The following is a 19,307-nucleotide window of genomic DNA, read 5'->3' on the forward strand; positions in this document are numbered from 1 at the left end:
AAAGAGGAAAGATGCTTTTTAGTTATGTGTTATTTTAAATTTATCGCGAAATGAATTAAACTAAAAAAAGACGTGAGCCGCCGTAGGACACCCAGCAGACGTGATAACTTCATATGATGTAAATTGAAGTAATTTTTTTTATTTCTTTCAACATAAAAAAAAATAGTTACAATATTATTCGAATTAGTTAAACGATTTGGCAGAAGGTTCGAAATGAAAAAGTAATTATATTGAAAAAAGTTTGCACATGCACGAACCTTACGCCCTTCAAGAAGAGCGCATGTCGCGCTATACCCTGCTAATACTGTCAGAGATTCAGTGTCAGCGTGAGAGCAAATTATGGCGATAATGGGAGGGGGGGAGGTAACGAAAGAGTGATAAGAAATGGTTGGAATAGTAGACTGAACTTTCGACCCGGAGATTTTTCGTAAAACTCGGAGTCCCGGGGCGAAACCCTGAGTGTTGGCAACCCTAGATGTGCAAGAGGCTCTAATGACTCCTAATATTGTTCCCGTCGAGGTTCCTGTTATAGCAGAGGTGGATGAGAATGAATCAATGAACCGTACGTTTACGAGGGCTGAATTCAGAACAGCTATGAAGTTCTGTAAGGCTCTACGTCTCCTGGACTTAATGGAAACTCTGTTAACCAGAATATTCGCTCTATCTTCCTGGAGGTATGGGTCGATACGTTTGTCGTCATTATCCTCAGGTTTTGAACCATCTCTCTAGTTGCAAACTATTTGAATGAATGTTTCGGCGAAGGCTGGGATGGAGTTGATTACGTGGTTCCAATACGGACTGAAGATAGTTAGATCTGCCCTGAACTGTGTCTACGATCTTCACCAAGATTACGCGGGGCTTGGGAGATGATGCGCCTACCCTGGCGTTCAATTCGGTCCTCCCTGGAGTCGATCCAAAATTTTGAAGAGTTAGCGGGTTGTAGCTAGAGTGATTAATTTAATCTCGTTTCTCGTCAATAGAAGAAGACTATTCTTTCCTGAGCTAGGTGCCCCGCGGGAGTGTAATATTGGGGTCCCTTAGGAAGGAGTTTTGTCACCCATTTGGGGGCATTAATTCTATCGCTGGGTGAGCTGGGTCTCTATCTCCCTTCCTAAATCTCAACCATGTGTCTTTTTAAGATCACAGGTGGCTTTGGAGGAGATTACCCTAGAAGTCGGAGGAAACTTGTTTGTCAATCAACTCTGATGTACTTGGGGATTTCGTTTGATATGCGCTTGACCTGGGAACGAATTCTGAGCTACGTACCAGCCGCTTAGGGCTGTTTTGTTTATTTCCGAAGAATGGAATGGAACCTATCAGCTGATTGTGACTTCAGCGCTGAGCTGAGGGACTTTTCTCATCTCTTTTTTGAATGTTCTCATAAAAAAAAAACATCACGTAATTTACTCTAGTTAAATATGAAAAAAGGTGTTTAATATTTAAATATCATACATCTTTGCTAAGTGCGGTTCAATTCCTTATATTCCCTCATTTACACCGAAACAGACGCGCTACCTCACTAGCGAATCTATAATACGTTCCAAGAACTAAAAAAATGTCATTGGTTAAAAAAGTAAGTAGTGATGTCTGTCTCTTTTTAACCAATGCCATTCTCTTAGTTCTTGTAACTTTCGTTAGTGAGGTACTGAATCTAGATTTATATTTTCTCCCAAACAAGTTAAATAAATATAGTAATTAAAATAAAGGTATCTTTTTAATTTAAATCTGTGTTTATGTTGCTTAAGAGAACCTTATCCAACACATCTAGTGGATTCAATAATCTAGAACCTGCCAGCGTAATTTTAGGACAATTTGATCTTGTTGAAGAAATTTTCTCCTCCACGATTCTTGCTTCTTCTGCTGTTATTCCTCCAAGGATATAGATAATTACCCACGGATTGTCCGAAGGGTGTTTCGGTCTGCCCTTCGTTAAAAGACTACAAGAAAATGTTCTGTTGTAATGATTTATGTATAAAAAACCGACATTTTCTGCATTTTTAAATTTAAAACATGTAACCCAGGAAAAAAAGAAACGATTGATTGATCGTTTTCTGAATAGAAATGACACGATTGAATCGGATCTCCCTAGGGCAAAAGAATCGATTAAATGGAAATGGTTTGAATCAGAGATTTTAAATATGCCGATTCACGCTAATTTAATTAATTCAAATCGGCTACTACCAATGGGACTGTTGAATATTTTCAAATATATTTGCTTCCTGTTGAAATTAAAAGAGCACTAAAAATTGAATATAATTACTTCTCACCCGCTCTAGATACTTCGTTAGTCAATTGAGTCACTGCATAGCATTATTCTTATTGGTTCAGCGGTTCGCAGGATGTAACGTTTCAATTTCACAGAGTTTTTTGAAGAGGGGTTTTCGATATTTTTTTTAAATATTTTTTTTTCTCATAAGTGAAGTATTCATAAAAAATGATAAATTTACTACAGTTTTTAGAATTTTACGCAGCATTTAAAAAATATATTATCTAAAATGTATGCAACAACCCCAACTGATAGACCGCAGTTCGTGTGATTTTAAGCTCTCCGATTTAAATAATATGCATTCAATCGATTCTTTGTTCCTGGTAGATAGATAGATAAATTTTCAACAAAATACATAAATTTCCAAATGAATATATGAAGCGCTAACTAAAGAAGCTAAATTTGTTACTAAAAGAAAAAGTATTTTTAAACAAATTTGCAAATAAAAATAAATACATTTTCAACCAAAAATAGAATAGTCAAATTTTCAGATAAAGAATTGAATTTTTAACAATATAATTCAATTTGCAAAAAAATGGAATTTTCAACTGAAAAAGAAAACAGTTTCAACCAACAATGGAAAAGTTAAATTTTCTGTTAAAAAAATTATTTTCCAACAAAAAAACGAAAGTTTCAGCCGTAGAGATTAATTTTCAACTAAAGTAATGAATCTTGAACCAAAAAATTACTTTTTAACTTGGAACCAAAGAAGATGAATTTTCAACAAAAAATTAATAGTTGATATTCCACCCAAACAATATTTTAAATATAATAATACTAGATCAAAAACATTTGAACGAAAAAAAGACGAACTTTTGAATTAAATACTTAATTTTTAAGTTCAAACATTTTTTTGAACAAACTAAAAAGTTATATTATAAAAAAAATCATCATTTAAATTTTCACTGAAAGAAATGAATTTGCAACTAAGAAATAGTTTAAATGAATTTACGAATAAGAAGATTGATTTGTTTGAAAACAGTACATTTTAAAACCCATAGTTGATTTTTCAACTGAAACGCTCAATTTTTAAGAAAAGAAAAACGAATTTTCATAAACTACTTAAGCTTTCAACCTAAATATGATTTTAGAACCAAAAAGATTAAATATTAAGCAGTAATAATAATTGTGAACCAAAAAAGACGTATTTAAAATAAAATACATGAATTTGTATCCAAATAGTTCATTTTTATACTAAAAGAGGCGAATTTTTAACAAAAAATAGACGGTTAAATTGTCAATTAATCAATTATTAACGAAAAAAAAGCAATTTTCACGAAAACAGTTTATTTTAAACGAAAGAAATGAATCTTCAAAAAACAAAGTAAAATGGAATAGTTGATATTTTAACCAAAAAATATTTTAAATTAAAAGTCATTGAAATCAACCAAAAAGTCGAATTTTCAACTAAAAAATTGATTTTTGACGACAAAAAATATTTTTTAAAAGTAGTTAAATTTATAACGATACACATAAATTTTTAGCCAAATAAATGAATTTACAAATAAGAAGATTAATTTTCTAAAAACAGTACATTTTAAAACACATAGTTGATTTTTCAACTAAAAAGCTCAATTTCCAAGAAAATAAAAACGAATTTTCATAAACTAGTTCATCTTTCAAACTAAATATGATTTTTCAATCAAAAAGATTAATTGTTAAGCAGCAAGATTAATTTTCAACCAAAAGAGACGTATTTTAAATGAAATACACGAATTTGCATCCAGATGATTCATTTTATAATTAAAAGAGACGAATTTTTAACACAAAATAGAGATTTAAATTGTCATTTAATTAATTTTTAACGAAAAAAAAAACAATTTTCACGAAAAAAGTTTATTTTAAACCAAAGAAATGAATTTTCAACAAAGTAAAATGTAACAGTTGATATTTCAACCAAAAAGGACGAATTTACAACAAATCATGTAATTTTTCAAATAAAAAAATGAGTTTAAAAAAAATATAAGACAAATTTTCAACCAAAGAGAAGAAACTTCAAATGATACCATTTTAATAAAAAAACAGTTGAATTTAAAAAAAGACGATTTTTCTGAAAAAATAGGGTTTTTAATGAAAAAATTTGCTTTGTTTTAGTTTTCGCTATAAAAAATAGAACACTTTTAAAAACATGTACTTTGCATTGTTCTTTCGGCAAACAATGATGTTATATTCTTGAAATTCAGAACTATTCAAGAAAAACTGACCGTACTTAAAATATTAAATTTTTTCTCTTCAAACTTAATGACTTACTCTTTTAATTTATTTTACAAATGAACGATAAACTTTTTAAAAATAATTTCTATGAAAAAAGCTATTTTTCATATATAATAAATTTGAATTTTCGCAAAACTTCACTGAGGCTTCGGAACGATTCAAATTTTCCAATCGGTTCTTTGTTTCTGAGTGTCCTCATTTTGTAGATAGTTTGTTAAACTTACCTGAAACCGGCCGAAAGCAAAGAAGAGGTTTTGCATTGCAAGTCGTAAATTTCTGGCTTGTTCGGGTCAATTAAATCAGTTACTAGTTTTTCGACAAGTCCAATACTTCTCGCCATTTCCAAGTAGTTCGTTTTACTTATTATGGACCTGGTGAAACAAATTAATCTCAATCAGTTTCTAATTAAAGAATTTTAATAATTCAGAATAAGAAACTAAATTACTTGTAATTTTGCAGAGTTCGTCGTTGACTTGATATCACATGAAGCAACGCCATAATCTGACTTGCCAATTGCTGCGAAGCTTTTCTCGTTTCTTTGTCATCTGATACACCTGAATGAAGAAAATATAGTTAAAAAATCATCATTTTAACGACGTTAAATTTAAAAATTATACCTAAAAGAATTAAAGTTTGATGGTAAACAGATATTTCCTCGGTGGCCGGCATTTCATTGCACTTTTTAATATCTTCGAAAATAGCTTCCGCCAAAGCTTTTTTTAACTGCTCTTCTTGCTGAATGGGAAAACTAATTTCAGTTCCAGCGAGAGAATAAACGTAAATTAAGAGGACAAGTAAATTTTCCATGTCCAATCCTCTGGTCGATCGAGATTTTATAACATTGCTTAGCTGCAACAGTTTGAAGTAATAATTTGTAGAAAAATACTGGTGAAATAAAAAACTCGAATTCAGATTATTTTATAATATTTATACGATTAAATTAAAATTACCTGAGCAACTATGCTAGAAGCATCTCGACTAACCGCCAAGTTTTGAAGCACCAATTTTTCGAGACTTACTAATAATTCCAGTTGAGCTGTTTTATTCGATTTGAAGGCTTGAATAGCAGCGATAATTATCTAAAAGTAAAAGGATATTCTTATACATTTATACCATGAACGAAGCTTTTTCTCTGCGTAGTCACAAAAAGAGGTCGCGAGATATGCGTCGCCCGATTTAATACGGGCTTTATAGGGCGATATTACATCAAAATCCATGAGGTTTGTATTTTTTCTTTTGGTCCAATGGACCTTTAATTTTGAATTAGGATTTTAAAAATCGTATTTTCTATCTTTATTAATAATAATTACTTTATTAAAATGTGGGGGGGGGGGGTGTATCGCTACAAATTGGAAAGGGGGCTTAATTTAAATGGTAAAAGAAATCAAAGTAATAAATATGAATTTTTAACGAAATAGTTAGTTGGATTTACAACCCGAAAGATTAATTTTCTACCAATAAAGACTCATTTTCAACAAAGTACAGGACTTTTCATCTAGAAAATATCAATTTTCAACCAAAATTTGAATAGATAGAATGTGAGTAAAATAAATGTTAAAAAAAAACAAAAAAACAAAAATAATTCTTAGCAAAACAATTCCAAAAGTAGAATAATTCAATTTTCAAATCAAAAAATAATCTAAAAAAAACAAGCTCTTAGCAAAAGTAATTAATTTTCCACTAAAAATATTAATTTTCAAGCAAAAATGGAATAGTTACATCTTCAGTTAGAAAAATTAATTTTCAACTAAAAAGAAACGAATTTTCAGTCAAAGAAATTAATTTTTAATCATAGTGATGAATTTTCAACCAAAAATATGAATTTCTGATCAAATAGAGGAATTTTAAAGACAAAAAATAAATTTTCTACCAAAAAAGATACAGTTCAAACAAAATATATAAATTTTTAACTAAAAAAGATAAATTTATAAAACAAAACTAGAATAATTCAATTTTCAGTTAGAAAAATAATTTTCTAAAAAACAAGCTCTTAGCTACATGAATTAATTTTCAACTAAAAAGAAACGAGTTTTCAGCCAAAAAAATTAATTTTTAATCATAGTGATGAATTTTCAACAAAAAATATGAATTTCTGAACAAATAGAGGAATTTTTAACCCAAAATAGGAATTTTCTGTAAAAAAAACGAATTTTTAACTGAACCCTTTTTTTCAGCGAATGAAATGAATTCTGAACAAAAAAATAGAATAGTTACATTTTCCACGAGGCAGATCATTTTTTAACGAAAAAGATTACATTTCTATCAAAAAGGTAAACTGTCAATAAAAAAAGGATACTTAATGTGAATTTTTAGCTGAAACGATAAATCTTCAACTAAAAAAAATTTAATTTTTAACCAAATACATGGAGTTTTAATTAAAAAGATAAATTTTCTACCAAAAATAAAATCTCAACTAAAAAAGAAACTAATTTCCAAAAAATAGTAAAATTTTCAATCAAAGAAATTAATTTTAATAAAAAAGATGAAGTTTTAACTAATGAGAGTACTCTTATATAAAAAAAGACATATTTTCAACAAATAATTACATCTTCACCTAAAACAGAGTTATTTTTAAATAAAAATAAGAACATTAAATTTTCACTAAAAAACTTTATTTTTAATTAAATAAAAGTAAATTATCAAACAAAATAGTATAATTTTCAACCAAGAAGATTAAATTTCTATCAAAAAAGATCAATTTTCGACAAAAAATGGAACATTGACATTTTCAGTTTAAAAAACATTAATTCTAAATAAGAATAAACTCATTTTCAACTAATAACATGTATTTTCTAATAACATGAATTTTTACACAGTACATGAATTTTCATCCAAAGTGTTAAATTTTTAAATGAATTTGTTCACCAAAAAGAGAAATTGTCTCACCAAGAATCTCAAATATTCTCCCACACATTCGAATTTTCAAAAAAATTGAATTTTCAACCAAAAAGGATAAATTCTCAACGAAAAAAGTGATATTTGATATTTTAACTAAAAAGAATTTTAATTTTATATCAAAAATAGTTGAAATCAACAAAAAAACATGGAATTGCCACTAAATAGTTGCGATTTTTAACCATAATAATAAAATAACTTCAACTTTAGTTTTTCGAAAATTCCCTAACTCGATCAGGTTTTCCCTGACATTCCCTGATTTCTGGAATTACCTGATTTCTAGCAACTCTGTAATTTAAAAAATCGTCTGTTTATTTTACTCTAGAATGTTTTTGTAAAAATATATGTAGTAATTATGATATATATTTGTTTAAACAATAAATGCTTTAAATTCTCTATAAATGCTCTGTTCGATCTTAAATGCTAAACATATTTTTAAACGCTTTTTGCCCAACATAAATTTTTGGGCATTTAAGAACTCTACCATTGAATCAAGTGAAAAAATACGCACATAATGGATTTTTAACCACATCTTGTGACCCCTTCTTGTCAGTTATTTTTATTTACTTGGAGCGTTTTACTTGAACGCGCTAAAGATTCGATACTTTCCGAATCTCGGATCTTGTGAATTAATTTTTCCAAACTGTGTGCGGAGACTCTCGTGGCAAATTTTGCTTTCGCAGGGCTTTCGCGTATTGTGCTCATTTCAATTAACGTCTTGTTAAATGCCAAGAGCAAATCTTTTTGTTTCGTGTTGAGTAACAAATTGAAGAAATTTGTGTCACTTGTTGCTAGACAACCCGGCACCATGAAGGAAGATAAACATTCCTAAATGAAAAAAAAAATTGTATGACTAAACTGAACTAAATTTAAATAACAGATTGTTTACTCAAATCCTGTGTAAAAATAATAGCACAAGTCTCTAGAAATTTAATTAATATTTTTAATTTAGAAAGCTTTGACAAAATTATAATCCAAAATATTTTTAAACATATTATCACCATCGAATAATTGAATAAATAAATAAGACTCGAGGCATAATTAATACCCCTGTTATAATTAATAAGGAAATTTTTTAACGCAAATAAGGAAATTAAACCTTTTAAGTAAAATTAATGTGGGCATTATATTAACTAAAATTTAAAACCTTAAATTCCTAACATTTCAAGCAAGGAATTTTTAATCAAATAGTCGAATTTGTTTATAAAATTATCTGTGATTTGGAAATATAAAATAAAAGGCCCTATCTATTCTTACATCAACTTTAAATTATGTTAATGAAAAAAGAGTTTCAGTTTAAAACGGATTTTTAAAAATGAAAAATACTATGAAATAATACTATAGGTCAATCGATTTTTCTCGGATCAAGGAATTTTTTCTGTTCTTGTATCAACTTAAAATTATGTGAATAAGAAAATTTGTACTGTGAAAATCGATTTTTCAAATAATATAAATGATTATAACTTCCTTAATTTTTGATAAAATTTACCAATAGTATAGGTCAATCGATTCGTCTCGAATCAAGGAATCTTTTTATCTTCTTTCAACAACTTTGAATTGTGTTAATAAAACCAAAATTTACCAAAAAAATCGATTTTTAAATAATATTAAGTTCTTAAAAATTGAAAAATATATTTTTATAAATCCTTTGGTTTAATTAAATGATTTTAATTTGTTCGAAATTGCTGAATTCAATTAAAATTATGAATCTTTAACTGGAATGGTGAATTTTAAAACAAAAAAAATTAATTTTCAACTAAAAAGATGAATCTTTAATTGGAATAGTTGAATTTTTAACCCAAAAGATTCATTTTCAACCAAGAAGGTTATTCTTCTGCCAAGAAAGATGAATCTTGAGCAAAAAACATGAATTTTTAATAAAATAGTTCAATTTTTAACTAAGAATGATGAATCTTTAACTGAAATAGTTCAATTTTTGAACAAGAAGATTAATTTCCTACGAAAAATTCAAATTTTCAATAAAAGAATTAAATTTTCGACCAAACATTTGAACTTATTAATGGAATAGTTAAATTTCAAGTTAAAAAGTAAAATTTTTAACAAGATAAATTTTCAACCAAGAAGATTTATTTCCTACCATAAAATTGAACGTTTTAATTTAAAAAACGAATTTTCAACCAAGCCGTTAAATTTTCAACTTAAAAAGATCAAATTGCAACCTACACATTAAATTTTCAGTTCAGAAGTTAATTTTCGATGAAAAAAAACGAATTTTCATCAAAATAGTTCAATTTTTTTCCAAAATGTTGAATTTACAACTAAAGTTATTAGAGTTGAACTGGAATATTTAAATTTTCAATCAAAATGATTGATTTTCAACTAAAATGATCAATCTTTAACGAAAAAAGTTGAATTTTAAACCAAAAAGACGTATTTTCAAATAAAATTATGAATCTTGAAATGTAATAGTTGAACTTTCAACGAAAACGATTATATTTAAACCAAGAAGTTTACTTTCCTACTAGAAAAATCGATTAAAAAAAAAAAGAATTTTCAACAACAAAAAAAGAAGAAATTTCGACAAAACAGCTGAGTTTCCAAGCTAAGAAAAGCTTGAGAAAACAGTAAACTTTAAAACCCGAAAAGGTGTATTTTCAACAAAAAAGTTAATTTTCAACCAAGAAAAATTAATTTTCCACAAGAGTTGAATTTTCAAATAAGAAAGAATTCTCAGTCAAGAGAAAAAAAAATCAACCAAACTCTTAAATTTTTAAGTAAAAATATTAATTTTTAACCAAACAGTTAGATTTTCAACTAAAAAAATAACAAATTGCAACCTAAAAGTTAAGTTTTAAATTGAAAAGGTAATTTCTGGTTTAAAAAAACAAATTTTCAGTATAAAAGTTTAATTTTTAAGCAAAATGATGAAGTTACAATTAAAGTTATTAATCTTGAACAGGAATAGTTAAATTTTCAACCAAAATGATTAACTTTCAACGAAAATGATAAATCTTCAACTAAAAAAGGTAAATTTTAAATAAAAAATACAAATTTTCAAATAAAATTATGAATCTTGAAATCTAATAGTTGAACTTTCAACGAAAACGATTATATTTAAACCAAGAATATTAGTTTCCTCCTAGAAAAATCGAATTAAAAAAAAAAAGAATTTTCAACTAAAGAAAAAAAGAATTCTCGACAAAACAGCTGAGTTTCCAAGCTAAGAAAAACTTGTGAAAACAGTCAACTTTAAACCCCGAAAAAGTGCATTTTCAACAAAAAAGTTAATTTTCAACCAAGAAAAATTAATTTTCCACAAGAGTTGAATTTTTAGTCAAGAGAAAAGAAAATCAATCACAGTATTGAATTTTTAAGCAAAAAGATTAATTTTCAACGAAAAATATAATAGCTAAAGTTTCAGTTAAATTTTATATATTAGCGTTAAAAAAATGTAAGCACGCCATTCAACTTCTTTTTATTACCGTCGAAAAAATTCCCTGACCTTAAAAAAAATCCCTGAATAGGTGAGTAGACATCCTGAATAATATTAATTATATTACCTCTGCATCAGGACAAAGTGGAGACATGTTAACAGCAACGTCATTGCCATGATGATTTAAATGAGGCAGAGTACAGAGAATCCTCCCCAAGACAGATTCAGTATTATAAGTGCATGCTGTACATAAATCGAGGGATCTATCTAGGAAAATTAGAGACACACTTCTTTCTTCAGGCATGTGCTACAAACAAAGTGGAACGTAATTATAAGTAAAATAAAATATACGCAATTGGAATATTTTAACTACTTTCAACTCCCGATATAAAAGACCGGTTTCGGGCATGGCTTGCCTTGGCCTTGATCCTAAATTGGGGGAATCAAAACGTGAAGATGCAGGACCGCCTGAACCATATCTGTTAAATTTGGACGCGGCCCTGAAGCTTTTTGTTACGCTTTTCTGAGCACGTCCTCTCTTTCGGCCCCGCGGCTCCTCTCATTATGAAACTGCGGAAGCCATAAGTTCTAGAAATATCGTAAACCGTGGTGTCTTATATCGGGAGTTGAGTGTATGGTATAAAGGCCGTGAGAAAAGTTCCGTAACGGCTGAATATTTCTGCAAGTAATATAATTTTCAGGCAGTTCAAGATAATTCTTGAAGTAACTTTTCACAAGAAATTCAATGTTGGTTTTTATTTTGACCTTGACGATGACCTTCAAGGTTTTTTTAAGACCAATTTTTTTTCTAAATGGCAACACCCTTTTTTATATCGGCACATAGGCACATTGTAACCTTGAAGGTCACCAGACGGTCATTTAAACTTGAACAGAGAGTACCTACCTCTAGTAATATAAGCTTTTCAAATTTTTTCGTAACGAACAAAGTTGCTAACTTTAACAAGACGTATTTAATAGTGACCTTAAGCATGACCTTGAAGATAAACCTCAAGGTTAAAGGTCCAATACGACTTTAACCCAGAGATACGCAGACCTTGTTCAAGTTTAAATGATCTTAGAGTGATCTTCAAGGTTACAATGTACTATGACCTTGAAAAAATCTTGAATGTCAACGTCAAGATCACAATAAGGGTCACCATTGAATTTCTCGTCGAATGACCTTGACCTCTCTGAAAGATATCTTACCGGAGAAAATATTCATTCGTCCCGGGACTTTTGTGAGAGATTGTATCTAATGAATTATTCTTACCCTTCGCCTATTGATCGCGGCTGGCAGATTTGCCAATTTATTGGATACGATATCACTGAGTCTACCCACTGAGTAAATATCCTCCTTAAACTTTAAATTAGTGAAGAGACTGTGCATTGAGCTAACCAAAAAGTTTATATTGACTTCATTGTCCAAAATAGATGTTTCATCAATTGGAGGCATAAGATTGCCGAAAGGCGGAGTGACAAATATATTTTCATTCAGAGTAGCAGTAAAAATTGGTCTGAAAATTATCCTCAGGGTTGTGCCTTCAATCTGTTACCAAACATATTCAATTGTGAAATCAAATGAGTCATTTTATTTCATGATAAAGTTGATTTCTCAATGTTTCTAAAAGATTAGCTTTAAGTTTTGAAAATTTCACAAGAAGTCGAAAAAGAATCTGAAAGCTTTTGAGACAGTGTTTTTAATTATGCAGGATTTTAAAAAAACTATGTAGAAATTTTGAAAAGAATGGAGAATGCTTTGAATCTTGGGAGGATAAGAAAAAAACATAGAATAGATTTTTGAAGATTTCGAAAAAAGTAGCTTTTTAAAAAATATAAAAGGTTTCAAAAAAATTAAATTCTTAAGACTCATGGGAAAATTTAAATTAATTTTAAAAGAAAATTACAAAATATTTTAAAACATTTATACGAAATTCAAGTAAGTTCAGGAAATATTTCTTAGCATTCCAGGGAAAATTTAAACCGATTTTTTGTTTTTGAAAAATTAATTTAAAAATAATATTTAGAAAGATTTAAAAACAGTACAAAAGATTGAAGGATAATGTTGAAAAAAATGTTATAATATATATTTTTTTAATTCGAATAATTTTAATAGGTAGAAGGTTTAATGTTTTAAGAAGTACATTTATAAAAAAAAATTCAAAGCTTTTTGAGAAGTTTGAAAGGCTTCAAAGAAAATTTCTTAAGATTTCTAGGAAAATGTTTAATTATACATTTAATAATTTAAAAAAAATGTTTCCTAAAGAACTTTTAAAAAGATGTATATATATATTTAAATATTTCTAAAAATCTAGAAACAATATAGAAAATTTAAGAGAATTATTTTTATTTTGCAATATTTTTCGAATTTTTATGAAGAATTAGAGACAGTTAAAAGTATGTTTAGGAATTTCTGATTTTAAGAAGTTTTGTGAAAATTACAAGTATTTTAAAACTTCCAAATGTTTCCGAAAATGTATAAGATATTTGTTAATTTCATTTAAACTTCTGAAGAAATATCTCTTAACTTCACTTTAATTTCTTGAAACTACTTTTTCGGGGTAAAAATTAATTTTTTAGAGTGAAAATTTAACTATTCGGTTGAAAATTAATGTTTTTGTTGAAATTTCATATTTCCGGATTGATGGTTTCCCTTTTTTTAATATAAAATTCGACTTTTTTTCTTGAAAATTCAACTATTTGATAATTGGTGTATTTTGCTGAAAATGCGTCTTTTTTGGGAGAAACTGAATCTTCTTGGATGAAATTGTTTTGGGCCAAAAAATAATTTTTTTAACTTAAAATTTAAATATTTGATCGAAAATAATTTTTTTTGAAAATGCAACTGTTTTGCGTATTAAATTCGTCGCCTTGTCTCGAAAATTCAACGGTTTGGTAGAAAAATCAACTTTTTCCTACAAGATTCGTATAATTTATTGAAAATTAATTTTTTTAGTTTAGAAATTCAACCAGTTGATTAAAAATGTATATAGTTTGTTAAAAGTCCGTATTGTTTGGTAAAAAATTTGACCATTTGTTAAGAAATTGATAAATTGTATTTAAAATTTCTTTTTTGCGTCAAAAAACATTTTTTTTTAAACTTAAAATTAAATATTTGATGGAAAATGAACTTTTTTGTTGAAACTTCAACCGTTTTGCATATAAAATTCGTTCTTTTTGTCTTAAAAATTCAATACTTTGGTAGAAATTCAACCATTTGGTTGGAAATTTATGTAGTTTGTTGAAAATTCGTCTTTTTTGGTAGAAAATGAATCTTTTTGGTTAAAAATTCAACTATTTGGTTAAACATTTAAGTATTTTGTACAAAATTTATTTTTTGGTAAAAAAAATAATCTTCATAGTTGAAAATGCAACTACTTGGTTAAAAATGTATGTATTTTCTTAAGAATTCCTTTTCTTTAGTAAAAAATTAATCTTCTTAGTTGTAAATAAAATTTGCTGGAAAATTAAAAAAACATAGTATAGATTTTAGAAGATTTCGAAAAAAGCTTTTTAAAAAATTCAAGTATTTGAAGAAAAAAATGTCTTAAGTTATCTGGGAAAATTTTAATTGATTTTTTATTTTCAAAACATGAATTTTAAAATAAAATAAAAAAGTATTTCAAATCATTTATGAAAAATTCAAGTATATAAAATATATAATATATAAGATATATGAAAGTTTTGCAAAAGATTTAAAATAATTTCAAATTATTATCTTTTTCGTTGAAATAACGTTAGATATGGAGTTAAAAATTACGGAACAAAAAAGGGGGATCTTTATTTGAAAATTTCAAAAACAAAAAAAAAATAAAATAAAAATAAGATCTGATAATTCGGGGGCATACATTTTTCCAAAGAATTAAGAGGCTTTAATTACTTTATGTACTTAATATACAAAATTTCAAAATTTGAATTTGGTTTCTTAAATATATTTGAAATATTTTAGCACCTTATTTTTTCATCTAGCTGTTTTTACATTACCTGCGTTTCGCATTTGTCATCAACCCAACTAAAGGCCTGCTGCTTCGATTCATCTTGGTTAATTTCATCTCCAAGGGGGAATAATGTTTTGTAACTTATTACACTGGAGTGCACAGCACATATTATGGTACAGTTAGAAAAACTGTTTTTTTCCAAAATAACTCTCAAGGTCTGTTTGTAGAATGACGACTCCGTAGAAGTGGAAATAACGACTGCTTTTTTGGTTCCTTTTGCTTTTACATACTGTCAAATACAAAATTAAATTCAGTATCTGTACCTGACAATAAAAATTTAACCCTTAAAGGGCACACTTCCGTAAAATTACATAAAAAGCATACTGGGTGTTAGATACCCAAGGATATTAAAACGTGTGCTGTGCCGACTGTATTGGATAGTTTTTTACAAGAAAATCAATTAATGATGTTTAATCTATCTAGTTTAAGGAGAAAAAGGTTTCATAACAGTTTTTGAAATTTAAAGTAGTTAGAAAAATCCTTTTTGGAAAAAAATAAAAAAATTACTTCTTTCACTCTAAAATTCATAACTTTTTAATTTTTTGATATTTTTACTTAAAATTTTACTATAGTGTTCGTTCTAAAAAAGGTATTTAATCTAAATAATAAAAGCTTCAATTCAATGAAAAATGAAACACCGTACTTTGCGTGAATAAACGATTTTATTGATCTTAAACTGCATATAAAAATTATCAAAATCAAAATTATGTGATAATGAGATAGGAAAATAGGTTTTCATGTAATTTGTTAATCTGGCGCTATATGTTCCATTTTCTTGAATTTGATACGTTTTGTTATAGCGCAAATCAGTCAATGGGTATTTAAGACCCAGTATGCCCTTTAAAGGTTAAGACATGCTGCAAGAGAAGAAGGATATTTTCAACTACCTGCAAATTAAATAAAGATAATTCGTGAACGGAAATCGCCCCTGCGTTTTTTAAAGACAAATGTGCTTTATCGCCTGTGTACCAATGAAGACATTCAGCTGCTGCATGATCTATGTAGACTGCAGCATCACGAATTTCCAAAAAAACATCTTTCCAGCAAGTATGAGCGAAATCATTTAAATTTTCGGCCTGCTCCATGTTTTTTTTACGATATTAGTTTCTGCACAAAACAGAAAACTTAAAATATATTATTTTGTTTACGCATATTATTTAATAACAGATATTATTGCAAACAAATTTTAATAATAACTGTCAATTAACCGGCTTTAAATAAAGCAATATCTTATATTTGTTTATTAATTTTTAGCTTTATTATTTTGTTCTTATTTATTTCAGACTCCACAACTCAAAATTTTCTTAAACCGGGAGAAATCGGATGATTTTTCACGAAAATATGGGAATAATAGAGGAATGCCTTTTTTTAATAAAATTAAATGCAGGTAACATATTGAATTCAATTTGAAACGCTTTAAATTCCTAAGATTTCAAGTCGAAATATATTGCATTTTCAACAAAATAGATAAATTCTTAACCACGTAGTTTACTTCTCAAACAAGCCGATCTATTTTTATAGAAAAAAGAGGAACTTTCAACAAAATACATTAAATTTTAAAAATGGAAGTTAAATTTTCCGTTAAAAGTAGTTAAACTCTCTATCAAGTCGCTACATTCGCAACTAAAAAAGATGAATTTTCAAACAAGAAGATTAATTTTCCACAAAAACAGACGAGTTTTTAACAAACTTCACAAATATTTAACAAAGTAGTTCAATGTTCGACCAGATAGATAAATTTAGTAGTTTAGTTTTCAACCAAAAAAAAAAGAATTCTCAACCAAAAAACACGAGTCTTTAACCAAATATTTGGATTCTCAACCAAAAGATGAATTTTCAACCAAAAACCTTATTTTCAACCAAGAAAGATTAGTTTTCTACCAAAAAGACTAATGTTCAACAAAATAGTGAAATCCCTAACCAAAAGAGATTAATTTTTGGACTGATAAAAAAAACATTTTTTATTCAAATTGAATTTTCAACCTCAAAATATAAATGTTTATCAAGGAAGTTAATTTTCAACTACATATTTGAATTTTCTATCACATAGTTTAATTTTTAAGACAAAAATAAATTTTTAGAAGAAAGTCAAATTTTCAAACCAAATCTATAAACTATCCAGCAAAAATTTTGTTTTCACCCAAAAAGTTTAATTTTCAACCAAAATAATTAAATTTTCTGCCAAATTTTTTACCAAATAAGTACATTTTCAACCAAAGCTACAAATTTTAACTAAAATTATCATTTTTCAACCAAGAAAAATAATTAATTTTGCAACCGAATAATAATTTTTAACCAACAATATAATTCTGAACTCATAAGCCCAAACAGATAAATTTTCATCAAAAAAGTTTATTTTCAACCCAGAAAGATAATTTTTTCAGCAAAAGATGAATTTTCAACCGAGAAAGATTAGTTTTCTAGCAAAAAGACTAATGTTCAAGAAAATAGCTGAATCCCCAACCGAAAGAGATTAATTTTTTTACTAAAAAAAAAACAAATATTTTTAATTGAAATTGAATTTTCTACCCCCAAATATAAATTTTTAACGCGGAAGTTAATTTTCAACTACATATTTGAGTTTTCTATCAAATAGTTTAATTTTTAAGGCAAAAAAGAAGATCTCTTTAGAAGAATGTTAAATTTTCAAACCAAATATACAGATATTCGACAAAAAACGATTTTTAAACCAAACAAGTCAATTTTCAACCTAAGCTACAAATTTTTAACTGAAATTATAATTTTTCAACCAAGAAAAATAATTGAAAAAAAATTAGTTGATCTCTCAACCAAGTAATTGAATATTTTTAAAAATGTAATAGTTAATATTTCAACTAAAAATGTCGAATATTAAATAAAATATTTAATATTCATATTCATCTTTTAACAAAATAATTATTAATTAATTTTCAACCGAGTAATAATTTTTAGCCAACAATATAATTGTGATTTTTTAAGCCCAAACAGATAAATTTTCAACAAAAAAGTTTATTTTCAACCCAGAAACAAAAAAGATTAAACTTTAACCAAAAGTTGTATTTTCAACGAAAGTTAGATTTTTAATTTCAAAGGTGAATTTTTGAGAAATATAGCTGAATTTACAACAAAAAAGTTCACTTACCAACAAGAAAGATGAGAAGATAACATTTCTACCAAAAACGATGATTTTTCTATCAAAAAAGACGAATCTTCAACAAAACAGGTAAATTTTCGACCAATAAAGATGACTGTATATCAACATAGTTGAATTTTTAACCACAAAAATTCCATTATCAACAAAATAGTTGCCTTTTATTAGCCAAATAGTTCAATTTTTAACCAGATGGTCGAAATTTCTAACGAAAAAGAATAAAGTTCAACCAAAAACAGTTGCATTGTCAAGCAAGTTGTTAAATTACGTGGCCAGACACATTTTTTGAGAAGACAAGGTTTTTAATAAAACAGTTTATTTTTAACCAAAAAAAAATGAATTTCGGACCAAAAAGAAGACATTTCAACCAATAAAGATGAAATTTTAATAAAAATAACGAATTTTCCATTAAAAACAGTTGAGTTTTCGACTAAAAAAGATGACTTTTCAACAAAACAGTTTAATTTTAAACAAAGTAATCAAATGCTGAACCAAATAGTAGAATTTTAACCAAAATAGATAGATTCAGAAATGCGAGAAAAAAGGGAAGTTTCTTGAAAACAGGAGAAAAGAGGAATTTATTAAAAAATGTTAAAAAATGACCAACACAAAAGTGTGAAGTCTATTATTATGTTAGTCTAAAAAAAAAGTAAAAATAAATACTCTGTTAATTAAACACTGTATTTATTCTTATCTTTTTTACATTTTTTTCAAATCCATATTAAATATTAATATTTACCAAAACGTAAAGTAAATGTGACACGTCAAAATCGTGAAAATTTAAGGTTATGTTATTATCTGTAAACACGGTCGGGTTAATACTACAGAGAACGACATTCCAATAACAATATCTACAATCACGTCGAGATTAGTGCCTGCCGCTATTAATTTTATGTCTATATGAAAACTAAAATAATGTATTTCTATTAAAAATTACAGTAAAAATATTGTATATTTGATTAAAAAATGCCTAAGAACATTTATTTTCCTTTCGACCAATGAACTAAATGAAAATGACTAAAAGACCAATCACAGGCTAGCTTTTAACAGAAAAATAATTTTCATTCATTTTTCATATTTTCAAATATTGATATAGTTTTACAGAAATAAATAAATTATTATTACATTTATTTATTATTATTATATTAATTTTACTTCGTCATAATGTAATTCTAAATGTTTCTAAGCATTACTGACAGAAGAGAAAATTCTAAATGATTGTTTAACAATATATGGGAATTTCAAAGAGTTAAGAAAAGTGAAATTTCTGACAAAAACTTTTTTTTTTAATTCAAAAAAAGAATTCGAAGCGTTTTAACAATTATGCAATATTTGAAGAGATAACAGTTTTCCAAGATTTCTGGGAAAATTTTAAGTGGTTTAGTTTTTTTATGTTTTGAAGATTTTAAAATT

At 27.2% G+C, this 19,307-nt stretch overlaps 1 protein-coding gene across 2 annotated transcripts; it reads right to left on the reverse strand.

Annotated features, from left to right (window-relative positions):
* Nucleotides 1–1,402: 1,402 nt before the first annotated feature.
* On the reverse strand, nucleotides 1,403–18,867 carry LOC117179691 (sec1 family domain-containing protein 2-like). Of its 2 annotated transcripts, none has more exons than XM_033371716.1 (11): nucleotides 18,634–18,867; nucleotides 15,652–15,871; nucleotides 14,751–14,993; nucleotides 12,040–12,315; nucleotides 10,897–11,076; nucleotides 7,943–8,203; nucleotides 5,431–5,559; nucleotides 5,098–5,329; nucleotides 4,926–5,034; nucleotides 4,705–4,851; nucleotides 1,403–1,937 (listed from the first exon to the last, which is right to left on the reverse strand). In XM_033371716.1, exons 2-11 carry the CDS (start codon nucleotides 15,847–15,849, stop codon nucleotides 1,715–1,717), a joined length of 1,998 nt encoding a protein of 665 aa, XP_033227607.1. In that variant the 5' UTR covers nucleotides 15,850–15,871; nucleotides 18,634–18,867; the 3' UTR covers nucleotides 1,403–1,714. The 2 variants fall into 2 exon arrangements, with proteins under 2 accessions (XP_033227607.1, XP_033227606.1); XM_033371715.1 differs by lacking the exon at nucleotides 18,634–18,867 and adding an exon at nucleotides 17,886–17,934.
* Between the last annotated feature and the right edge of the window lie 440 nt (nucleotides 18,868–19,307).

Source organism: Belonocnema kinseyi, chromosome 9 (assembly GCF_010883055.1).
Source record: "Belonocnema kinseyi isolate 2016_QV_RU_SX_M_011 chromosome 9, B_treatae_v1, whole genome shotgun sequence".
NCBI classification, from domain to species: Eukaryota; Metazoa; Arthropoda; class Insecta; order Hymenoptera; family Cynipidae; genus Belonocnema; species Belonocnema kinseyi.

Excerpts from the sequence above, each read along its gene's own strand:
- LOC117179691 (XM_033371716.1), bottom strand. The coding sequence starts at position 15,849 with ATGGAGCAGGCCGAAAATTTAAATGATTTCGCTCATACTTGCTGGAAA. Across the intron at positions 5,035-5,097 it reads TCAAACTTTAATTCTTTTAG|GTGTATCAGATGACAAAGAA; the intron begins GTATAATTTTTA and ends TTCTTCATTCAG. Across the intron at positions 1,938-4,704 it reads TTGCTTTCGGCCGGTTTCAG|TCTTTTAACGAAGGGCAGAC; the intron begins GTAAGTTTAACA and ends ATTTTCTTGTAG.